We start from the raw sequence: 26,018 nt of genomic DNA, 5'->3' as shown, positions 1-26,018 counted from the left end.
GCAGGGGCGAAGCCTGACTTTGGCCCAGGTCAGACAGTGGCTCAGCGGTGACAGACGGCCTCGGTTTTGACGCACAGCCCCGCCTGTCCTCCGCTGCACCCTAACCCTAACCCTAACCCTAACCCTAACCCTAACCCTAACCCTAACCCTAACCCTAACCCTAACCCTAACCCTAACCCTAACCCTAACCCTAACCCTAGCGGAGGGCCTCCCGGTTCGGGGCGAGAGGCGGGAGCTCAGCGCCGCCAAACTCGAGGTCAGAGCGCCGCGAACCTGCCGCCACCGCCCGCCCTTTATTCGCGCTCTCCTGCGCGGCGGCGTTGCCAGGCGACGGGCAGTGCGGCGGCGGGCGGGGCGGCGGCGGGGCCGGGGCTCTCGGGGCTCTCGGAGGGCGGGCCGGCCGGCCGGCCGGCGCTGCCAGGCGGGAGCGAGAGGCCGCCGCCATGTCGGGGGAAGGCGCGTTGCAGGTGAGCGAGGGCGGCAGGGCGGCAGGCCGCGGGCGGGGAGCGCTGCCTGTGGGGCCGGGAGACGGCGTCGGTGGCGTTTGTCCGCGACTGCGGTCGTTTGCTGTTAAAGCCAACACACGCACACGCCCCCCCCAACGCCGATGTGCAATCAGAATGAAAAGTGGGAAGCAAGTTTCCTTCTGTGTGGACGCTAGAAGCCGTTCCCCGTGCATAACCTGGGAAGCAGTCGCTCCAAGACGGGGACAACCTGACCTCCCGGTTCCTGGTAGTCCTGCAGAAATGTCTCTGGCTGAAGGACCAGCAGTGGCTGACAGCAGGTGCCTCGGGAAGAGCGTAAGACCCGTGTCAGACAACCTGCTCTCAAGCCTTCCTTGGGAAGTGGTTTGTGCCTCGGGGTCTTCCAGTCTGGAGATAACAGCTGCGTTTTGCAATGTATTTTTAATCTAGAAGTAAGGCCAGTTGCTTTCAGAACCATGTAAACATGGTGTGTCCGTGATGTCCTGTGGCAGAGAGTCCAAAATACCAGCACTGCCTCATGTGAACTTGTCCCATTGTTTCGGACCTGCCACCTGCTTCAGGTTCTTGTACTGCAACAGTCAGTGGAGAGGTAGTCCCTGCTCGCCTTCTCGACCATGCGTGACCATACAGACCTTTTTGTTGTAGTCTTGCCCATCAAAACATACAGAAGGGGGGAAAAGTGTCACATGCTGATACAACATTGCCAAAAATGGAAAAGGGATCTGCAAGATGTTTCTTGTGAAGCAGAAATATAAATTAATATACAGAGGGGTTTTTTTTAACACAGAAAAATTGGAGGAATGATGTCAGAGTGGAAACACTGTATTCTACTTATCCTTCACAATAATTTTCAGTTAAATGGGTTAATCTCTGTTGCTCAGTTTTACTTATGTATGTGTGGGAGAGGGGAATGAGTGCTGAACTTGAAAAATTGAATCTTCCCTTCTGTGTGAAGTTATTTGTGAAACCATTTCAGGATGAGCTACAAGAAGCAATTTCTGCTCATGCAGCAAGAGAGCAAACAGCTGAATACTCAGATGACTTTGACAGTGATGAAGACGACATGTTAAATGGTAAGACAGAATTAAATATTTGTCCTCGTGTACTTCCCTTTTTTAATTCATTAACAGATCACAGAGAATCTTTGTGAGTCGACGTGATGTAATGTTCCAAGACTTCATATTTTAACAGCTTCTAAATCACTTTGTGCTCCTCCTCTAAGTTAGGGGCGGAATTCCCAGTGAAATCAGTGGTAGTGCCAACCTGCTAGACCAGACGCAGTCTGTGCTGGTTCCTACAGTTGTGGTGCCCAGTTTTACTCCTTAGCCATATTGTTTATACCTGGTTGAGACAGTAGCGCACAGTGCTGTGAACGAAAGTGGACATGGGCAGAAAGAAAGCCATGTTGTTGTCTTACTGTTTTCCCGGTCTGGACAATCAGCGAATAAGGGCTGCAGGACGCACTGCAGAACATGCTTGCCTGACAGTGTACACAAACCAGGAAGTGGTTTGATCTGGCTGCTTTTCTTGGGCCAAGATGCATTTGATATTTGGTAATGTTTATATTTAGTGTACTGAGATTGGCCGAATGGCTCTTCTTCCTCCTGATATGGTGCTGCTACATGTTAAGGGAAATATGAATCTTAAATATCATAATATATTTATAAAAGGACTTCTTCTGTCACATCTGAAACATTTTTTAAAAGTTCACGGGATGCTTTGATTTCCCTTTGCTGACAAGATTTAGAAAAAAGCTGCTCCTGCATTAAATATGTTACTCAACTATCATGACATTCTTTTGTTGTCTTCCTCGAGCATTTGAACTCTGAAATAAAGTCAATTAGAAATAACAGGCTACAGGAAGACAAAAATATTTTTGTTGAACACATGAACTTTAGCATCAGAGCAGATATCTCCTTTGAGTATCTTCTAGTAGATTTCAGATGGGACAGAAGTGAAAAGAATAGAAGGGGAGGATGGATTGTGGTAACCAAACATGCCTAGCTTTGTTGTTGTTGACTTGCTTCCAGTTCTTATGGCATTGGAGACACAGGTTTTTAGAAGGGATTTAAATTGCATGACAGATAAGATTTAACAAGTGAATATTTGAAGTATTTTCTTCGGATTGGGTCCATGGAAACAGATGACAGGAAAGGAAGTAGAATAAGGATCTAGTTTGGTGGCTTTGCAGAGATCAGAGGTGCAGAAAGAGAAATGTTCAGAGACTTAAGCCAGGAGAGTCTTATATGAAAAATACTTTTAAATTATAGAAGATGTAGTTTCTGTGTCCCATTTTTTTCCACTTGTCTCAAATGGAAGTTGATAATGTGCTGCTTTCAGGTATTGGGGAAGAACTTAATGAAAGTAATTCAGGTGCTGAAAGCACTAAGAAAGCAGTTGCTGTTGAGAGTCCTCTCTCAGATGATGATGCTTCACAAAAAGCAGCAGATTTGGAAAACGAAGCTGCTCATGACTTGGCTTTATCCTTTCATGAAAAGAAGCTTCAGCAAGTAATGCTTTTAGAAAGTGAAAACATCCAGGATGACAGAAAAGATGGTGAAGAAGAATGTTTGGAAAGTCAAAATGAGGGTGATGTCAGAAAAAATAATGAAGAGTGTTCAGCTGCTGAAGAAGTACCATGTGATAATAGTGAAAGTGACCACTGTGATGACTTGCCTATTCATGAACTACAGAAAAAAAGAAAGCAAGAGGAAAACAAACCAATACCAAAGCCACGGGTGCACAAAACAAGAAATGCTTCAGCATCAGGTGAAAAGAAAGCATTTGAATGTTGTTTCTGCTGCTTGCTTAGCCATATTACAATATTTCAAAGCGTTGTAATTTGGGTTATTTTCTGTGTTAAGTATCAGCTGCTTTGGCTTGCAGGGAACTTATTCAATATTCTTCTAAAAGTACATGTTTCAATAACCTCCAGCTGCCAGGGTGTAAATGGAACCAGTGTGGGCCAAGTAGCAGGAGGTTCCTATTCGCTTTTTCCTTTCAGGAGGTGAGAAACAGCTGTTTGGATACTTAAAGTCCAGGTCTCCATAAATGCATGTCCATGGAAGGTGTGGGAGGGCTGCAGAGTTGCCTCCTCTGCCTGCACGTAGCACAGAAAGCCATATTCACACAGTGTCCATGGCATCCATGCACCCTTTAATGGAAAGCTCCTTAAACAGACATCCCTTCTCTATGACCAGTGAAGCTGGACCACAGTGTTCACAAATACAATGTTGAAGTCCTGATGCTGAGACATCATGATGCTGTATTATTAACAATGTCAGAAAATGAGCTGTAACCAAAACATTTATGAATGGTAGACATCATCACAAAGTTAAAACTTCAGATGATCTTTTACTTGGAAGATACTGAGCCACTTGGGATGTATAGTCAAACACATAAAAAACCCCAAACTTTAATGTTTCATTATAACAATAGCTAATTCATTTTTAATACGCAAAGCAGAACTTGAAATTCTGCTAATTGACTATATGTGCTTTTACAAATTTAAATGTCAAAAGACTTCATATTTTTTATCTACTTCCTAATATAAGAAGAATTTGCCCTGTTTGATGTTGAGAGACATTTATGGCTGGTCATTACCTGTGATGGAAGATTACAACTTTGACATTGTAGAGCATGTTTAGTGATATCAGCTCCTTTTTTTCTTTCCACGTGATGGCACTAAAGTGCTAGATACTTGAATGTGGAGCTAGGCACTGCAGATGCCTCTCTTTCATGGCCAGTATGCCTGTGTAGTTTTACACTGGGAGAAAAAAGTTGTACTCTTTTTCTTCATGTGAATCTAAGTAGTACAGTGATACTAGCATATTGTCTTCAGTAGTCAACCCTTGTAAATTTTCTTATATTGGATAAATTGATCCCTGTCCAACAGAGGAGGTGACTATCCAGAGATTAATCAGCTTTTTCGGCTCCTTTGACTTTTCTTGTGATTTACTGCATGGAAAAACTGTTGATGCGCTTGTAGGAATATTGTTGTGATCTCTTAGCTCTCTGAACTTCACACTAATTACATAAGTAGACACTACGCAGCTGCGTGTGCTGGATGGGCATGGTGATTCTCCCATTTCCTGCGGTAGATCTGTGTGAACTAGGACTTAATAAGAAATGCTTCTGTAGCAGTGTGCAGAATTAGATAAGCATTTCTATATGGATCAGCATACATAAAGAAAAATGCAGGTAGAAAGCTGTTGTATGGCTTGATCTTGTTAGTGGCAGGGCAGAGGGAAGAAAAAAATGAAAAAGATAGGATTACTAAACAGGAGGAGGGTGAGGAGCCAGAGGATAGAAATTTGTAAGAAACAGTTGCACGGTGGTTCTGCTGCTCAGTGACTGCCTTAGGGGGGAACAGAGACATCACTGAATAAGCTAGAAATATACCCTCCTCTTGACTGCATTTCTCATGATGTCTCCTCCTACCCAGGGTTGTTCTGTTCTGCACCATGCAGAGAGGAGCAGGTTTCCCTTTGTATCTTTGCTAGTAGATAACTGAACAAGCAGAATAGCAAAAACGTTTTCTTACAACAGCGCTGTATTAGATACATGCTCTCTTCTATATTTATGAAAACTCTGTCTGTCTCTCTGACTGCAGATAAGCCCTTGAGTGTAGTTTCAATATATACAGAGATAATGATAAATGGAGAAAATAAGTTTGTAGGTTGTCTATGTAGAGATTATATTAGAAGCCTTAAAACTTTGGTTAAATTTTCTGAAAAAGTGGCTGTAACTCTTTATATAGCTGTATATGGCCTAGTGGTGTTAAGAAAGCTGTGCTGTTATTTAAATAGCTCATTTAACTGAAAATAGTTAGTTGAATCTATCTTGGCAAAATAGTGTTCCAGACTAAAATGTCTTTAACTAGACATAACTGAAACTATAATATTTATTTTCAGCTGAGAATATCAGCATTCCTTCATTAAATAGCTGCTACAAACCATCACCTCAACCAAGAAGTATGTTGAGAAAAAGTGGTCCTGTGGAAGATAATGAGCTTAATAGGTCAGAAGGAAAAATAACTTCCAGCAATGGATTTTCTTCATTTTCGGCACCATCATCCCTAATTACTCTGAATGCCCAAGCCACACCCAAGAAAAAACTCCTTGCCAAAAGCCCTAATTCTGAAGTAAGAGAGTATATGTGTTGGTTTTTTACCATCTACATTGGAAGCTTTAGAAACTAACTTTTATTTAGCTGACAAAATTTGGGGGGAGAAAAATCAGACCAAAATAGGAGTGGGAAAAAAAGTCTTTCCCAGTAGCATTCTTATATGAGGGCCAGATAAGAGAACATTATTCTTTTTCTTTCTAACTAGAAACAGGATTTTGTGACGGTTTGCAGCCTTATGTGCTGATTGGTTTCATTTCTCCAAATGTAAACCAAGAATTAGACTTCTCCTAGAGAGTTCTGAACATTCTATCAAAGTATTATAAAGTCAAGTTAAATTATACTGATTTGTTATAAATTGCTCACTTGTTTATTTGTCACTTTCTGATCTAAGGGTCCATGGCTAGGAAGTACTTCACCACCATTTTCCATTAATTTTACTACCCACAATGAAAGATCTGGAGACTCCAATTTACTGATGTGTGGAAAAGCACCACCTGTAAAAGGTAGAACTTAGATATGTACAACCAGATAAGTGTTACCATTTATACTTTAGTAATATCTAATGTTCCAAAACAAGTCTTCTTAAAATCAGTGCCGTTCTTAATTTCCTTTCTACTCTCCTTCCATATCTTTCTCATGCCCTTGTGTCTCCTTCTGTTCTGGTTTTGAGAATGGCCCAGCCTCATTCGTGCAGTTATGTCCAAGTACAGTATCATCCCAAGTATTGAGAAATTTGGCCCTAGAGGCATCCCAGGAATGGAGAGGAACAGATTAAAGTTTGAGAATATAGGTTTTATACTTTGACTTATGTCAAGTGTATGCATCATCATCTAAGCATCTTTGAGACTTACAACAAGTCATTCTGATTTCATTTCCTCTTTTGCAGTCAACAAGACTAGGGTAAACCTTTCACTTCTTCCTGCACCTTTTCCACAAAGTTTAATACAAGCTGAGTAGCGCTTTTCTACTTTTTTGGATTTGTGAATCCCTAACAGTTCACAGGGGATGTGCAGACTCTTTGAGAAATATCAAATCTGTGGGCTTCTCAGCAGTATCCATTGAACTTACCTTTCTTAGTCCCCTTTTTCAGACTGGTTACAAAAAATCCATGGACCTCAGGTGAAAAAACACTGGAATAGGCTGTTAGACACCTTTTAAAATTTGCTAAGGGAATCATGCTGGGGGGTAATTTGCTGTGCGCAGGACTGTAACAGATACGTAACATAGACTCTTAGATGCAGCAAGAAGAATGCTGTCTGTATGGCCTATGTAATGTCTATATGCTGCAGCTTAATGAAAGAAAAGATAGGACTTGGCTTGAAGAATTTAGTGCAGAAAGGTGAACAAAAGTTGAAAACTCAGGCAATGTACTAAACAGTAAATAACAAGTAAGCTTAGATCTGTGTTTAATTTCAGTTCTTTTATATATTTTGCTGATTCCTCAGATTAGAAAATTTGTTTGGTATAGCTTGATGTTTTTAAGCATCATTAATGAAACAATGTCTAAGGGGAGTTTGTATGGGGAAAAGGATATGGGCATCAGTGTACTGGAATGGGTAGATTCTCCAAGTGCAGGGACAACATAAGAGGAAGAGGATGGTAAAGGTGGTGTTGTCAGTACAAAGGAAAACTTAGAAACAGCAATGATATGGAGTCTTCAACAAAAGTGGAGGAAAAGGGATTGGAAAAGATTGTTTAAATATGATGCTGAAGTGTGCAGGTGTAAGAATTCGAAGTAGACTGATCAAACTTGTGTAGCTTGAATTGTCAGGAAGGAAACTACAATAATAATACTTACAGGTTTTATTCCCAGCTAACCATGGGAAGGTTAGTATTTTGTATCCCCTTTGCAAACAGAGCCAAAATGACTTGCAAGTGAAGTTCTGTGAACTTCATGCTACAAAGCGCTCATAGTAAATCTGCTGTCGCCAATGTTCTGTACACTAAATGCTGCAGCTTAATTAGGATTGTACAGTTTCAGATGCCTACAGTTTATATACACTTGTACTATCTAGTAAGTGTAAAGTAAAATATGAAAGTTTACATATCAACAGAGGGTAGAAAATGGTTCATATAAATTCAGAATTCTCCTTGTCACCTCGAACTTACCTCCGTCATTGTAAATCTAGGTTAAATTTCTTAGATTGTCAGCATTGATATTCCTTTCTTCAGGTAACTTGGAGTTAATCTCTCATCCACAATTTATATTTCCTTTAAGAATTCCATCAGAAAATTGTGGAAGACTGTAATTTGGAATTTATCATGGTCTTTTTTGGTTTATGTCTGAATTGTTTTACAAATTTAGAACTTTGTGTTAATGACAGTTCAGATCTGATAAAAATGGGTTTTAAGTTTTATTAATAAAGCGTTACATAAATGAAAATTTCACCACTTAGGCATACTTCTAAATTGAGGTGACATTTTGTTTAAATCCCCACTGCAGAATCTTTCCATTGTTTTGTTTTGTGTCCCACACCCCTGAAAAACACCACACAATGAAAGTGGTTTTTTTAACCCAAATTGTTGTACAGACTTCATTGTAGTTTGCTAGACATCAGAAGAGCTCTTGCTGTCATTGCAATGGCTCTTGCTTTTGGTTTCTGGACTAGAACCATGTTTGGGTGGTAAGGCAGATGAGAAGTTTTGCCTTTGTCGTGCTCTCACATTCTATAACATTTGTTAAAACTTCAGTTGACTACTCTAGTCTTACATTTAAATACAATACAAGTGAATACTCTTATTAGTCCATATAGTTTTTAGAAGGAGGTATACAGAAAGTACACTATATTATCTCAGATTTAGTAATATGTTTCATAAACAGATGGTTTTCGTACAGAAATAACAATACTCGGAAACAATGGAATTCTTGTTAATGTGTCCTCTCAATCTTTTTTCTCCCGTTAAATCAAGATCAGAAGATGATCAGCACCAGTGACTTGAAACTGGAGGACAACAGTGAAAAATCCTCTTCTGCGATAGAAGTAATGATGACCACAGTATGTGAGAAAACAAAGAAATTAGAGAAGTCAATAGATGACAGTTCAGGTGAAACGGTGAAAATAGTGGAAGGGCAAATACTAACTGATACAATACAGGAGGTATCAGCGAATGATCAGTCTGAGCATGGGGAGGCAAAGAACACTTCAAAGGACTCTGTCAAGGTATTATTCATATGCGTTTTTACCATTGTTTAGAACAGCGTCCTAGAAGCACAGTGAAAAGTTTTGTAAAGTTACTGTTGGTACCTTAAATGTGTAGAACTCTGTTTATAAAGCTGACAATTTATCTCTGGGTTCTAGAGCTGAGGTTCTTACAAATTCTGTATAGTTTTATGGAAGATGTAGGGAATGCCTTTTACACAAATCATTTAAACCAGAAAAAGGTATTGAAATGTGTGTTTCTCCAATCTTAAGGAAATACCCTTATCCAAGTGAAAGCGTCAGCTCTCTATTGGGGTTAGCTGAATTGGAATAAGCAGTGTATGTTGGCTGAGGATGGAATCTATGGTGTGACTTGAATAATGGATAAGATGCAAAGCACTTTTTGCTTTATCATAAGAAAGAAAATATGTAGATATGTATATAATTGTTAAGGCTAAATATTAAAAATAGTTAAAATACTGTTGATATAATAACAGGGAAACCCACTACCCAGCTGGGTTCTTTTTATTCCTTTGTATTTCTAAACTATAGACTATATTTTTACATAATACAAAGAAACATTTCTAGGTGCCATTCCAAAAAGATACAGGCATTCTGAAAGTTTGTTGGTTTGGTTTGGGTTTTGGTGATTGGGTTTGTTTTTTTTTTTTTACTTTCTTACCCTGTACTGTACCCTTTCTATATTAGAGTGGTTTTCTTGTGTATTTTTCTGACATCATAGAACGTCTGGACTTGGAAGGGACCCATAAGGATCATCAAGTCCAACTCGCAACATTCTTGTTAGCTTGTAAAAATCTGTTTCATCCTAATCTAGTTCTGTTGATTGAGGACTCTATAATTTTACTTTTCCTCTGTGTTTCTTAGAAACTAGGTGAAACAAAGGAGAGAGTTCTACAAAACCCGAAAGCTTCTTTGTCTGTCAGGTAAGAGAAAGATGCTATGTATCACAGTCCGCAGAGTGTGAGATGCATGTAAGTGCCCTGCCAATGCTGCTTCACTCTCATTTTCTGTCAGCACTGTCTTCACTGTCAACAACCTCCAGCTATCTGTGGAAAACAGTTTAGTAGATGTGGCATGTTATTATAACCCTTGCTCGGGGTTGTATCAGATCAGACTCCCAAGTCTTTTGCCAGTGTCTGTGATGAGTGTGTGCTACAGGATCCACCAGTGAATCCAGTCCATGATGTCTTTACAGGTTTTAAGCTGTTCTGTAGGTGCAAGTGTAAGGAATTTGTAAACTTTTGGGGGCTGGATATGTTGAGTAGCAGCTTGTTTTGGCAATAATAAAGCCCTCAGAAGAAAACGGGCTTCTTCCTTCTTTACTTTTCCCCTATCCCCAGCCAAGTGCATGTACAAACAGAATCACAGTAACTTGTGGTATACACTGACATAAAAGGAACACTACTTGGTATCAGCTACAATAAATTGAAAGACCGTTAATATGTTTGTGTCTTGGTATTTTTATAGGTCTCTGTCTTCTGCACACTTAAAGAAAAAGACAAAGGCTACATCAGCTACACCTGTTTCATCTCAATATCTGGGAACATTAAAGGTGTTGGAGGATAAACATGTGCAGAAGAACAGTACAGAATTTCATAAAGCAGATAGTTTACGAGCAGCTGTTTTCCAGGTAGATCTTAAAAACAAACAAATAAAAACTGAACAAAACAACCAGCAAACAAAACTATGCATATAAAGGTCCTGTTATAGGAGTCAACACCCCTTATTTTCTTGAAATCAATATTTCTGAGTGTATTCCTTGCATATGATTATAGGTGTAATAATCATTCTGTTGGCTCTGCCTTTTCATCAAATTATGAACTAAAAAACTAGATGAGAGGGACCATGGTTCATAATTTATTGTGTCAGACTATTTTCAGACAAATATACTATTTTCCTTTATTTCTACTTCTTCCTTAACTTTAGTAAGTGTGTAGTTTAAAGTTTCTTTTCCTGATATGTTCTATTCAGTTGGCATTCAGGAAAAGTGAAAAATAGTATTCTCTCCAGAAGGATAATCTATGTGAATTCTGTGTAGAATTTCATAATGATTAGTTTGTGGGTTCCAACAGATTTTTGCTACTAATCTGTGTGAGAAAAATTTTCATTAGCAGATGCTGTTCATATTGGTATGTGTTTTAATACTTGTTATGGTTCTAGAACAAAATTTAGAACCTCAAATCCTTATTTATATTCTTTCTATAATTTTTAAAGGTAAAATAGGCTTCATTTAGGACACTTGTATCTCTAAGCAGCATACCAAATACATAATTAAACTTTGAAGATTTAAGCCTGATTCTGCAGATGTCTTGTAACACTTTATGGATGCCTGAAGTCTCACTTTTCCCAGTTGGATTTTATTCTCTAATTATAGGTATTTGCAAGAGAGACAATAAATGTAAATTATATTCCTATATACCAAGTGATAATAATCTTTATTCCATTCTTTTTGGGTTTTTTTGATGCTTACATTTTTTGGTGTTTTTTTGAAGATTTTTTTTTTTTTTAAAGATCCTCCAGCTTTTTCACATTTTGTAGCTATGATTTTAGAACCTTACACTTTTTTGGTCACAGTCTTTGTGTGATCACAGCTTAGTCTTCCACATGGGGTCATTATTTAAGTAGCACATGGAAGAATTAAGAATAATTTTGGTGGTCATTATATTGGTGTTGCTCTAATAATATTTGGTTGTTTTAACAGAACTTTTTTAGTTATATCTTAAAAAGACTTTAAAAGTATAAAAGTCTTCTAATGATTCTTCCAGAATTGGTTGGAAAAGAAAAGAGTCTTTCTACTGGAATTAAAGAGAACTGAAAAGGAGAAAGCTGAAAATCTAAGGAATGATACTGAAAAGGTTTGTTTACATTCTTGTTTAAAATAAGTTTGCAAACTATAATTCTTTGAAGTATGCTTACCTGTGCTTTCTGCCTAATTTCATCACTCTGCTATTCTAAGGCATCTGGTTTTCTCTAAATAGCACCAGGTGAGTTGAAACAGTAAATGGTGTGTCCCACTTGTTATGATTGCTGTAAAGGCTGTGTGGCTGATGCTTCCTTACACATTTACATAAAGTATGTTAAAAGTGTGCTCCTTAGATTAATTTTCAGGTTTGTTTACAAAGACCTTGGGATGCTCAACCCTTCAGGCCTTAAGTTTTGTCATCTGTCAGAAGATGAGTTTGCTCCCTATCTCAAGAGATGCTTATCTACAGAGGACTGTATTTTACATAGTACCATACACAATTCTTATATTTGGCTTTTAAGTATTCAGTACATTTTGCTTCTAAGCATTTAACATGTATTTCATATTCTTCCACACATATTTTGCAGGAGTAGTTTGTCTCATTTGATTAAGTTAAATTAAAAATGAGCATAGAAGAAAAACACTTCATATAGTTCAAATTTAATTTTGAGTATTACTTGGACAACTTGGTATGTTGTCTGCAAATCAATTTCCATTTCTTTATTGCTCCATCTAATCCTACATTTGGCAATGAGTTTAAAACTTACTATTTCAATTATAGTTTTATATTTAAGTATATTTAAATGTAGACTGTTATTTTCAATCTAGAAAGAAGCTGTTAAAAGAGAGGAAGCAATTGCATCTTTTGAAGCCTGGAAAAAAAAGAAAGGAAGAGAAGCAAAGAAGTTAAGTGAAAAAAAGAAGCTTGAGGAACTTAAGAAAAAGAAAGCAGCAGAACAGAATGAGGAGAAAACAGAAGCAGCACGGAAGGTGATGTGAAATATGAACATAAATGTGTATTGGATATGGTTCAGGAGGCTGTTGAGAATAATTTTGATTAATCCAGCAAGAGGTGGAAACAAACTAGATTCTAAAATCTAAACATGCTTAATTTTTGAAGAAAGCTTGTGTAAGATTCTGATCTGTTCTGTTGGAAGTATGTAATGTTTATATTTGTACACAAACAGGCATTTTTCTGTATTTGGATTCTATGAACTGAATGTAAAGTAAACTCCATACAAATACATTGGCAATGAACTATTATTTACTGGGAAAAATAATTTATTCTTTTTTGGTATAGTAATACCCACTTCTGAGCAATGCTACAAACAGATATTCGAAAATTGGAACGTGTAGAAATTACAAAAAATAATAGTACAGAATAAGCAAGTGGAGTATTGACAGAAAGGTGGGGGGTAAGATTTTTAATGAATCTGTGGTTTTCTTTAGGCATTTGAAAAATGGAAAGAAAGTAAAGTGCAATATTTAAGAGAGCAAAGGAGAAAGGAAAAGCAGTCTGAAAGAATCAGGAAGAAGAAAGAGGAAGAACTGGTTGCAGAGAAGAAGAGAGACAGCATGTCAGCAGTTGAAAAATGGTACTGCTCCACTGGGTTTTGGAATATCATCGTTTCCCAAATCTTTGCTTATAAATGCAATAGGTCTTCTGTGAGTGCTTGATGTGCTTTTAATTGGGAGACAATGGCATGCCTGGGATCAGGCTCTTCGGTCCCATTGGAGTGCAAGTTTAACAATGAGAACAAACTGTACAAGCTTTTTTCAGTTTGGTAACTTAAATGCTTTCCTCCCCAAAAGGCTACTACTGTCTTCAGCCCAGGCGGAGATACTGCAACTGAGAAGTACAATTCATGGGGTAGTATAGTGTCTTATGTGGTTAGTCTCATGCTTCATTACTAAGCCATAGGAAGGAAAGTAAATCTTTATCTTAAAGTTTTGTGGAATATAATGTATGAATGTAGATGTATTCAGGAGCAAATGAGATGTGTCTGCTGGAGAAATTCTTTTGTTAGTTTTACAAGCCAAGAGTTTTCACAGACCATGTGCAACTTATTATTACCCACAGAAGTTTTGAATCTTAATTTTTTATATGATACCAAATACAGGAGAAAGTAATACAGAAAAGGTGATGCCATAATAGATAGAATAGCAGGTTCATTTATCCCTTAGTGATATAATATATAAAGATGGACTTTGAAGATTTTAAATATATCTTCTTGGTCTTTTATTAAATGCATAAAATATCTCTTTTGACTTAATTTAGTTAATCAGTCACAGATGCAGCATTTAGTCTGTTACATGATGATCTCCTGTTCTTCACTGTCACTATACAGGAATGAAAAAAAGGAAGAATTTATAAAACAGAAGAAAGTAGAAAAAATCCTAGAGAGACGAAAGCAAGAAATACAACAGGCAAAGAAGGAAGAAAAAAATATAAAGGCTATGGAGGAATATGAAAGATGGCTGGTATTTAGGTTTTTTTTGCACTTTGTCAAAACCAAAAAGATTAATGTAGTAGTGAGTGTGAACACTTTTGTATTGTAATATTCGTGGGTTTTGATGCTGTTATGAGAGAGGCCAGATGATGGCGGCATTACATAGCTAGTCCCCCAAAATTCTTGAGCAAAATGATGGTAGAATATGGTGGGCTTGATATTTAGCATACGTGGAAAATATATTCTCCCTACCTACATGTCATAGAGTTTTGTATTTCATAGTTAGTCTTAATTTTTTGACGTTCCATGTCAGAAGCAACCATCTCTGAAGGGCCAACTCACCACAGCACAAAACCTGCAAAGCCAAGCAGTGTCACCAGCTGCAACAGTGGGTGCATACACATTCAAGGAAGCTTTTAAAGTGGAGACTTGTATACCTTAAAATTGGCAAAAGTGATTGTAATGAGGTTTGAGATTATTTCCATTTACTAGAAAGGTTGGAACTCTGATGCTCCCAGTTATATTTTTCCTACAACAGCATTCTTTAGTCACAGTCGTTAAGCAGTAAACTAATCTAGTACTCAAGTCCCAATAATAAGGCAGGTTTTTTTTCCTTGCTACAGAAAGACAAACTAGAAGAGAGATCACTAATATTCTTAGCATATATTGTTTTCTTAAAGATGTGTGACTTGCTAGTTAAAGGAAAACCTGTGGTTTTTATCCTCACCCTGTGACGCAGTCATTCATCACACTGACTTTCAAGGTTTTCTTAGTTTGAGAGTGTTTATTCTGTTGTCTCTCTTTCTTTTGATTTTTGGCATGCATCCTATACATATGGTGTCTATTGCCAATTATAAGAATGGGATCTTGCAACTCAGCTGGCTTAAGGTACTTACAGGGGTTCATTTGTACTGTCAATAGCTTAAAAAAAATCTTTTCCAGAGTCTCGAGTGGGCTTTCTGGCTTTTTTTGGAGGCGGGATAGATGAGAATTGAGGCAGGCACATGTACAGGTGTGGGACAGATTTTGACAATCATCCTTTACTTGGCTAACTCAGAAATATGCAGTTACATAAAACAGCAAGAGCCTGCACGGTTTCCCTTCTCTCGATTTTCAAACCTTTTTAGTCTTAGGTTTAAGTCTTTTAAGATCTTCTTTGACCTGGTCCCGTTTTGGAATGCCTCTGATTTCTGTAATCATTGGTAAGAAGTGCTTCCTCTGGTCCCCTTAGTCAAGTGATTTCCAGCTCAGTTTTGTCAAATGATTAATGTCCAATCTTAGATTATTTCTTGATTGGTCAATATTCCTGGTTCCCAAGGAAGGAAGTACTATGCTTTGAGTAGTAGCTAACACTGTCCAGGTATGCTCTCCTTACAGAGACTATCCTCGATTAGCGTACCTGTACCAAAACATGAATATTTCCTCTCATTGTACATTTGGCTTCCTTGCTATCTTGGACTCTGTACAAAGGTAAAAAAATTGCCCCTTTTTTGGGGAATGAAATATGCTGCCTAGCACAGGCTCCCCTGTTCAAATTGTGTATAAATTCCTGAGGTCATCGTTTCACTTCAGTGGGATTATTAATATAAATTTTAGTAGTTGGAGGAATGACCAGATCTAAATGGATGTACATGTGTCTACATGAGAGGAGCAGTTTGAAAAATAAGCAGGTGTTGGAGGATGTGATAGGTACCGGACTGGTTGGCAGAGGTACCTCTAAAATTATCCCCTTTTCCATGTCTATGTGCAAGTGCTGACTGATGTGTCTCATGCCCAGTCTTCACATTTTTACTTTCATAACTTGTGCTGGTTTTTGCAGCTAACACAAGTTTATTTGAGAAAGCATATTGGGCAATGGCTCTGTCATCGTGTTTGGCCAAAATATTATCTCGCTTTGTATAGTAATAGAGAAAATACACACCTTCACTGAACTGCAGGAGAGAAATGCCTTTAAAGTTGTCAATGTATTATCAAGGGAACTAAGATGGTATCTGCATACAGGTAGATAAAGAGGCATCAAATCTGAGAGGGCAGAATTGTGGAAGCCTTTTAAGTATATTATTTCAAATAAGATGATTTTTGTTTGAAGGGAAATAAAATAGGAGGAATGTAGTGGAAAGTATTCTAATATGTTTTCATTAACATTCAACAGAAATAAATGTGTAAATTCATCCTCAGCTTTCCTGAACCAGGTGTTGACCATAACGCATGGGTAGAACGGACATAAAAATCTGCTTGTAGTTCTTCTAAAATATAAGAAACATTCTGCTTTTATGTTAATGGAAATTCTGTTACTTATACTTCTAGAGGTTATTGTGTGAGTGTTTGATAACATAAGTGCATAGAGAAGATTACTTTTTAAGCCTGAAAATAAATGCCCTGAAAAAGGCTATTAACACTTGTAAAATACTAACATAAAAAGGATAATCTTCTATTGCTGAGGAAATTTAAGCTTCTGATTTTTTTTGTTTCTTTCATAGTATTTGCCTCTTGCTACTCACCAAGTACTCTTTGAGCCAATCTAGATGTTTTGCTTGATAAAGGATCATTTTTTACTTAATATATAATACCAGTGTCTGACTCTTGTCATTGGCATGCACCTATTCTGAGGAGTACAGTGTGGAGAAGAATCATGTAGAAAGTTTTTAATGACAGATCAGTTTAGTTTCCATTATTTTTGAGATAGTAATCTTGATACCTATTTTCTGTAGAGAAAAGTGAGTATCCTAGATCTGTTATGTTCTCCATTTTATGTGGTAAACATTAACCTAGTATGAGTTGATGAGAAGTAAGGCTGCTCTCAAATAATGCTTGAAGATCAACATAGCAAGGTTAAATGCCCTAGAAGAAGTTTGAAATTTTACCTGGAGGTTGAGCATGCTCAACACCTATTTTTGGCATTCTAAAGCTGTTTAAAAACATCAGGAAATTATGTACTGGATGAGTCTCATGGATTTGTTGCTTTTCTGGGTTAGAAACAGCTGACATGGGTTATTCATTTCATGTGGTTTAATAAGATCTATCTGAAAATACTTTCTATATTGGAATTTTAATCTCCTGGCATTGCAATATGTTAGAAATAAGGCTGTTATTGTTACTCCTCTTAAATGTTGTAAGGCTTCTGTACTATCTAAAATTCAATTATTATGTGGCAGTCATACTGCTAAAGAATGTGATCTTCCCAGAATTTTGTAAGTGAAAAATGTATTCATCGTACTAGGCTACTGAGTTGGAAATTTCCACAGAGAAATCAAGCCACACAATTGAGTTGGTCTAGTGTATGACAAGCTATAGTTATTGATTTCATCTTTCACTATTTCTGTTACTCTTCTCCTGTTAGTGCAAATAACATCTTGTTTATTATTTTAGGGAAGATTTATATCAGTTTTGTCTTGTGAGAATGTGAACTGTAGTTAGGACTAGAAAATAAAAAGCTTTGTGTGTGTTGAATGCAGGGAAGAAGCCAGTAAGTCTTCATGTCAGATTTAATCTTTAAAAGCAGGACTCTTTCCTTGGCACTGGGATTCATTCATGAAAATTGGATCTTCAAACCCAAACATTCAAAACTGAGACATGATTAAAAAATCCAAAGCAACTTTCATTCCCTTCCTGGGTGGGTGTATGCTTTATGTTTGGGTTGGGTTTTTCATACATAAGTCTGTTGTGCAACATGTATTCAGTAAAGAATGCTTTATAAACATAAAATATGCATATTTCTTTGTAACACTTTTCAAATAATGTGACTTCTCAAATAATTGCCAATACTGCTACAGTAACTCCTATTTTTAATGAGTTTTTAGTTACCTCTCCTGGTGTGTCTTTGAATGTCAAATACAGATTCAGATTCTAAGATTTGTAGACTATGATTAAATTTTTGTAAGAATAAATTGGCTGGATATGTGCAAATACTCCAAAAGAGGAACATGAAACATGTATGTGTTCCATTGCAGAGCACATTCTTCCCAAGCTCATCTGTACTGCTTGCACATATCTTGTAGTCTTTTTTGAAAAATATCACTGATAATGCAGACCCCTTTCCCCTTAGGGTAATAACCAGTTCCCTTTAAGAATTCCTGAAAAAAAGGTCTTGAACTTGTTCTAAAGATACAAAGCCACTAGTGGTGTTCATCCGAGGAAGATCTCTGTGGAAGGAGAAAGAACGCAAAAGTGTATGACAGAGAAGAGTCAGAATCTTACAGTGCTACAAGCCCAGTTTGTCTCAATTACTCCATATAATCCAGAAAGATACAGTTTGTATGAAGAGATAATATTTTTTTATTTAGACTAACTGTGATGAACTTTTGTATCACTTGTTTTAGTAAAGGGTATTACTTCTCCATGCAAACTTTGCCTTGCTTTTTATCAGCTTTACTGGTAACAACATGAAATAATTGTGTTAATTTAGCCAGACCAGACATTTCTAACAGAATTGGATCTTCAGATTTATGTTAACAAAGACCTAAAAGGCCTAGATTGAAATCATATTTATAGGGTTGATATTTCAGTGCATGTTAATGCTTTTTAAAATTTTTTTACATATCACATGTATAGCTAGCATTAGTACAGTTTGACTGCTGCATACGTGTAAAACGAGAAAAATTCCACTCAAGCTCCTGTTTTTTACTGTAACACTTCTACCCCCATTTACCAGTCTACTCCCTTAGCCACAGTTACTTCCCTATTTCTCTTTTCAATTATGAATAACAGGCAAACACTACTAGGGTCTTGGGAATTTGCAGGATATACAGTGTCCTCAGAGGGATAGGATCATGGGTTATCTGAGAGTGCCAGTTACCTTACAGCTGTCTTCAAGGAGCAGTACTTCCACTGCAATGCAGTTCATACATGTGAAAATATGAAATTTTTATGGTTCTTCAAAATACTGGCTGATAGGCTGCAGAAGAGGAAAGGACCAAGGTTGGATTTGGCACAACTGATGATGGTTTTAAGCCTGCATATCCACATTGCATCTTTACTACCAATGATTTGTATGCCAGCTGTTGGTCCTAGGAATGAATGCACTGTTCACATGCCAGAAAGCCAGCTGCTCAAGGACCTTTTATCCACCTGTCAAGTGGGGCACTGTAGGTTATGCTCTGGTCCATAATGTCAACCTTGGTTCCATCAAGAGAGAAACTACTTTAAGTCAGTAAGTGGTGTGCTCAAGCATACGCTACAAACTTGCAAGTACGATACAAGGAAAATTTGCACCTACAAAGAACTCTCCAGTGTACTAAATTGCTAATGCAGATGCACCCCTAGATGCTGGTCCTCGCAATGGTGAAATGGCAGTCATCTTTGCAAAGAAGAATGCTTATCTTATATAGAATGGAACAATATAAAAATTTGGAAATAATTATAAATAATTGCAAATTATTTTTGAATGACAGGTATCTTGAAAATCATTAGTTAATCAGGCACAAAAAGAATATTGCAAGTATCTTGCTTATCCTTCATCATCCTAATTGCCCATTGCTGTTTGAAACAACAGAAAATATCATCAGAACCTTGCAGTGTTTATAATATGTTTGAAAGATATTTGTTTATAATTAAATTGTTTAATTCCCAGTTTGTTCTAGTACATGGCAAGTGTGATTTAATAAGTACAGAAAGTTACAAAGATGCATCAGTGCTCTCATGTAATGAGAACAACATATTTAGCACTGTGATTTAGGTATCCTCTTAAAGAAAAGAAGTAATTAAGATGAGACTAATGATATACAAGACAAATACAGTACCTAATCCACTAGGCCTTCTGTTGGGCCTTTTGTTTAGATAGTGCACAAAACCAGCCCATCCTTGAGACAGTCACCTGAATTGTAAATGACACCAAATGTACAGCCTCTTGTGTTGCATTGTGCAATGTGTGTGACTGAATCCCTAGAAGGGATGCGCTAAGCTCCAAAAGGCAAATCTCCATTGCATGTTAACTTTTCATTTTACTCAAGAAAGGTGTAACAATAATTGTAACTTTTCTGTTGGTGGAGTTGGTTTTTTCGTGGGGGTTTTTTGTTTGTTTGTTGTTTTATGTTTGGGGGGGTTTTTGACACATCTTTTCATTCTCAGGAAAAGAAAGAGAGGAGGGAGCAGCTCGAGAAGAAGCAAAAGAAGTTGAAGGCTGTCCATGGGGATGTAGTGCCTTCTCCCTGGAGTCCACCTGGCAAAGTCACATATTCAAGGAATTACTGAGCAGTCTATTGCCTTCTATGAGAAGACATGATCCACAGAGTTATGACAATGGCTAGTCATTATTTCAGTAACAACTGATTTTCACTGAATCCATTATAGATGTTGCATCCTTTCTTTTTGGTTTGTCATCTCTGCGGTTTAAATAGATCAGTTGTCCCTTTCCATTGCTTTAAAAAATGTATTAATTTTTGTAATTCCACATTTAACTTAGTTTTGCTAAATCCTGTGTTACTTTGTTCCTTTTTGGTGAAAGTGTATATTCAGGATACATAAGGCTGGACTCTGGCATTTTTTTCACCCAATAAGTAGCAGAAGGGTTATTGTTAAGTTACTAGGCTACACTGCTGGGGAATTAAGTCTGGAAGAAATGCTTTGTGAAGTGGGGAGGATGATGGGCAAGATGTTGGCTCTTTTGTGGTCATAGAAGACAAACAGCTAAGCAGTATGGTAAGGGGACGTCATTTTCATACATGAAGAGACAAGCTACAGAGAACATATTACAATTCTTGGAGTATGTTACATTATGAAATACAAAAGTAGCTTTTAAATTAAAACTGCATTAAGCAGAAACAGGATTTTGTGTGGCCAAAACCAGTCAGCCATGTGATGGTACGAAAGAATTAAACTGGAATCCATATAATGTAAAATGATCCAGGACTAAGTAAGACTGCAGCTGTTAATTCCATTTCAGGTCTTCATATACATTCCATAGATTTCCTGCTTCCTACAGGAAACAGTGGTTTTAGAGGCATGTTTTGCAGTTCACACAAAATCTTACAGAAAAACTGCAAGGGCAGAACAGTGGTACTCCTATGAGGCAACCTTACACACTGAAAATTACCTTTTTGGAACTGAATTTAAAGGCTTCTGTGGTTGTTTGTACATGATCAAGTATATCCTTCCCCAATATGTTTTCATCATTGCTAATGAGCTAGTTGCTGTAGTAAATTATTAAAATTTCTCCTGTTTTTTCATGGCTATTTGCCTCACTATTTTGGAAACAAAGGCAAGACTACATGTCTTTAGAGATCTTCAAATCTCTTGTTTGCCTACTGTCTAAACTCAAGCTGTTAGTTATGTTTGTATTTTCTTATTTGAATTTTAATAATCACTCCAGATAAGATTTGCTCCTCAAGTGTGTATTCTTAAAAAAACCTACAAAAACAACATCACCAACCAAGAAGTAAAAAAACCTAGTCTTTAAATTATAGATGTATTTTCTCAAATGAGAATCTTGCTCCTGTTTACACTGACAGCCACCTTGGGAAGTCGAAGGAGCATTTGAGAAGTACACTTGCCTTTTTCACTCAAGTCTTATGCTGTTCATAAATCACTGAGATACTTATGAATTCTGCATTTTATGTAACACTAGGGCATCTCCTCAGAAAAGAAGAACCACAAGACCAGCAACCAGATTAATTTCTTTAGTTTCCTGATGTTTCTTGCTTGGTTTTTTATGCTTTAGTGAGAGCCACTGAGGATTTAGAGGTGTTTGGTTTGGCCGTAACTGTTTCTACTACCAGAATGCTGTACAGGTGAAATTTATTGCTGGTATATATGTAAAAGTAAGATCAGAACAATATCTATTCTATCTCGCTGTTGAATACGGTCCTGTTCATTATTGTCAGTATGAACTCTTGTTCTGTGAATTCCTAATGCAGACCTTTTGCACAGTTTATGACAGGCAGAAGCAGGTGCTAGAAAGCAAAAAGGTAAGATACATTTGTTACAACAGTAGGTAGTGGCATAGTTACCATCATTAACCTAATTTCTATTGATAAACAAGTGTAGAGGAAGGCTTGTAAAATGTACAATATTTCGGTTGCATAGAATCTACTGAGAGTGTCAAGAAGTATTTGCTAATCTTGAGAATAATGGTGAGGTTTCACTAGTAGTTGTGCTGGATTTGTGTACAGCCAAATCATCTAACAGGTCAGTTTTGATCCATTGGGAGGAGTGGCTGCAGATTTGATACAGCTTCTAGATTATGAAGTATTTTTATTGCAGGATCACGTTTGAGTATATTGCCTGGTATTTTACATTGCATGTTTCAGCTTCCAGTTGCCTTTCGTGCACCTTGTTCATGGTAGCCCTGCTGTGTATTGGGATTTTTTGAGCAGGTCTCTGCTGGTCCTGCCTCTCGTTTTAAGTTCTGTTTCTTCCTCAAAAGACAATTGTACTGGACATGGCTTTTATTCTTTTATTTGTTTCTAGCTGCCTGTCACTGGGCTGCTCACCCAGAAATGTTGTGGCTGGAACAGTTTTTGTTCCACTGAAGACTCTGTAGAGAAGCTAGGGACCTTTAGAACACCCATCCTTTGATTACATACAGTCTGTGGGTAATGCACACTTGATGTCTTCCAGTGGATCTTAATGACAATAGTGACCTTTTCGCCCCTTCTGTGAGATTCAGATTTGTGCCAAGAGTCATCACTCGAATGCTGAACTCCTGGGTAGGGCAGCATTCATATGGGTTCACGCTAAGCTCATCTTTTTTCATTTGGGAGGAGGAAGACATTGGTTGAGAAGGGGAGAGGGCGGGAGAGAGGCTGGAGCTTTCAGAAGCAGCCCGAGGCCTGCAGTCTGTTCTTGCAGGGCCCCTGGAGTCTGGCTGCGTTCCTAGGCCACTTGTGTTTTTTCTTGTAGGCTCTCTTCATAGTACCCACACTAAGCTTCCTGCACTGCAGTGTTGCAGTGCATTGCATTACCAAAGAAGTTCCCAGTTAGGGAATCCTGCACGTTAGGGTTTTTTTGCAGAGATCCAGCAAATCTAGATTTTCATCTGGCTTAAGCTAGGCTGTAGCACAGATATTGCAGACAAGTGAATATGGGGCTTTCATAAACTCTGGGACTAGCTTTGGCTGTTACCTTATGACTGATCAGGCATTTTTTCCAGCAGTAGTGGTATCACAATGACAGTATTGGCATCCGAGGAGAAAGAATCCACTGCTGACAGAAACTTTCAAGAAGCTGAGGAGATGCCCAGCCAGAGCAGCTTCAGTGGGCAACCTAAGAGGTGGAGTAAAATTACAGATACCAGCAGGAGAGGTAGCAGAATGACAGCACAGGCAGAATGCAACAGAACTGCCAACTCAAAATTGACCGACCCAAATTTTATGGAAAAAAAATTGAATTAATTCAGGCACTTAGGCTGGAGCAGTGAGGTGCATCATTGGTCCTCTAGGCTTCTAGCACTTGGAGCCTTGAATTCAAGTTCAGTGTGTTAAACTATAGCTATAATATCATGGGAAGATGAAATGTGTAGCAGACAACAGAGTTTGCTGTACAGCTGTCATGATCAGATCAGGAGAGTCTGAGGCAAAGCATGCAGCCTGTGAGAAACAAATTGTCGGGATCTTTATTTTTGCAGTGTTCAGCTAAAGCAAGTAAGGCAGGTCCCTATGCTGACAGGCCTGTAATTGAGGGATGCAAATGAAAAGTATGGTAGAGGTAGTGGCAGAGCTAAAAAAGTGTTTGTCATGTGCCTGTGCCTGAACTGAATACTGCAACCTTACTGGCTTTAAACCTTTAGATGTTTGGATGGAAAATTTTTGACAGAAGATAGAAGTGGGAAGATGTTGGTGACATCTTTCAGAGGAGTGATATACCTGGCACTCACAAAAATTCACAACTTTTCAATTAGAAGAAGATGCTGAAGATCTGTAGACATGGAAAAACAGTTGATACAACTGTATTTAGCTTTCTTATAAAAATTTTGGAAGCTTTGTCTAATTTTACATTGTAAAGACTTGGACATGTTACAGCGTGATGCAAACATAAAAAAAATAGAGCTGAGAAATATGAACATATGTACATTACTTTATAAAAATGTACATGTATCTGTATAAATCCTGTTAATATGTTTATTGATGACAGAGGGAAAATATATTGTATTTAATAAAGTATATTTTAGCATAATGTCCTCCATGTTTTCATCAGATCCTAGGATACAAGTCTCACATGCTTTAATGCATGTAAATGAACTAGGTGATGTCCCTAAGTAAAAGCTATTCTTTCATCACTGTTAATATGACAAGTAGACAGGGAACTGTATCCCACTGAAGTTCGAGCTTCTGGCACTACAGCTCTCTCCTCCAGCTCACTGAAGCCCACTTTTCCTTGCTGCCACACCACTGCAAACAAACATTTCAGGAACGCAGGGTTCTCCAAGTAATAACCTGGAAGATGATCAGTATAATTTTTTTCCAGAGTGTTTCATTCAGGCATTAAGTTATTGCATTGGTGCACTAAAGGGGCAGGTTGGTGATAAACAATTTTCTATTCCAATTCTCTCGTTCTGGGTAAGAAAGATTGTACGCTGTTCTCCATCATATCTTCTTTTTCTTTCATATTCACAAAGTATTAGATCATCTTACCTGGTCTGTGTATCATGCACTGCTACATTTCACTCGGTTAATTTTCTGTTGAACTGAGTTACTTGAGTCTAACAGGGATGAACTAGTTTGGGTTATGAACGCTGATGGCAGCCTTGGCTTCAAGTCAAGAGCTGGACATGCTCCAGTATGTCTGTATCTTTCTTGCACTGGGGAGCCCAAAACTGAACATGGTGCTCCAGATGCAGTCTCGCACCCAGATGCAGTCTCACACATGCCAAATAGAGGGAAACAATCACTTTAATCAACCTGCTAAATACACTGTTGCTAATACAGCCCACAATGCTGTTGGCGTTCTTTGCTGTGAGAGCCCATGGCTGAGTTATGTTCTGCTTCTTGTCCTCTGGTACCCTTGGGTCCTTTCCTGCAAAGCTGCTTTCTATCCTGTTGGGGCTCAGCCCATACTGTTGCATGGGCTTATTTGGCCCTACATGCAGGACTGACTTTGTTGAACTTAGAGGTTCCCATCAGCCCACTTCAGCTCCTTCAGAAACACCCTACTTGGCTCCATGGATGTAGCTATGTCCACTTAGCTGAAGTGCTCCCCTGTTCTGTGTTCCTCTTCAATGCTTCAGTGCCTGAGGGCAGACCTCACCAGTGGGAAAAAAAAAAAAAAGGCAAAAAAACCCACCAGGTTCCATGTCCTGAGTCACAAAGTCACCTGCCCTCCTGAGCAGCAGGACCATGTTTTTGTTTCACTGTCAATATACTTACAGAAGCCCCTCTTGTTGCCCTTCAAATTCCATATGAGCTTTAACTCCCGCTGAGCTTTGGTTTTGCTTAATACTTCCATGCTCGCTCAGGTAGTGTCTCTCTTGCTGCTGGGTAGCAAGTACCCTTCACCTTCACCTTCAGTGTGTGCTTGCTTACTGTCTGAACTCAGGCAGGAGACCCCCATTCGTGCATGCTGGCCGCCTGTCACACTTGCTCCACCACCTACGTGTCAGAATGGGCTGTTGTTGTGCTGCAACAAGGATGTTCTTGCAGGTCAACCAACTCTCCTGGGTCCCTTTGCTCTTCAGGGCAGCCTCCTGTGAGATCCTGCCAAACAGATCCCTGAACAAACCATCATCTTCTCTCCTGAAGGCCGAGGTTGTGGTTCTACTATTTATCTTGCTTGCTTCTTACACGATTGAAAGCTTCACAATCTCAGTCATGGCAGCTAGGCGGCCATCAGCTCTCACAACCCAGACTAGTTCATCTCTGTGACCGTTCAATAACTAAGCTCAAGTCCCAAGCACCTCTTAGGTCATCAGCACTTCCACCTTCAGATCTCTGCTGAACCGTTGGCTTTTAAAGAACAATTTCTAGAATTTTAATAACACTTATTGGCTATATTTTCCCCTAATGGATAATAAAGTAATTGCAAATCTCTTACCTCGTTATTTCAGCCTGGGGCATGGAGAAGTCTGCTCATATTAGACTGCATTCAGGCAGCTACATTTTCAACATAGCACATAATTTTAGCA

At 38.3% G+C, this 26,018-nt stretch overlaps 1 protein-coding gene across 3 annotated transcripts; it reads left to right on the top strand.

The window, feature by feature from the left end:
- Positions 1-234: 234 nt before the first annotated feature.
- MAP9 (microtubule associated protein 9) lies at positions 235-24,073 on the top strand. 3 transcript variants are annotated; one of them, XM_069785787.1, is made up of 13 exons: positions 235-256; positions 1,462-1,558; positions 2,826-3,254; positions 5,399-5,628; positions 6,004-6,115; positions 8,523-8,773; positions 9,638-9,696; positions 10,241-10,403; positions 11,539-11,628; positions 12,345-12,506; positions 12,966-13,111; positions 13,865-13,997; positions 20,033-24,073. In XM_069785787.1, the coding sequence occupies exons 2-13, from the start codon at positions 1,549-1,551 to the stop codon at positions 20,153-20,155; spliced, it is 1,908 nt and encodes a 635-aa protein (XP_069641888.1). In that variant the 5' UTR covers positions 235-256; positions 1,462-1,548; the 3' UTR covers positions 20,156-24,073. The 3 variants fall into 3 exon arrangements, with proteins under 3 accessions (XP_069641888.1, XP_069641880.1, XP_069641899.1); XM_069785779.1 differs by lacking the exon at positions 235-256 and adding an exon at positions 340-467; XM_069785798.1 differs by lacking the exons at positions 235-256; positions 5,399-5,628; positions 6,004-6,115 and adding an exon at positions 346-467.
- The last annotated feature ends 1,945 nt before the right edge of the window (positions 24,074-26,018 follow it).

Source organism: Haliaeetus albicilla, chromosome 1 (assembly GCF_947461875.1).
Source record: "Haliaeetus albicilla chromosome 1, bHalAlb1.1, whole genome shotgun sequence".
Taxonomy (NCBI): Eukaryota; Metazoa; Chordata; class Aves; order Accipitriformes; family Accipitridae; genus Haliaeetus; species Haliaeetus albicilla.
Note: the sequence above shows the minus strand (reverse complement) of the source record. Positions and strands in the feature narration are given on the sequence as shown.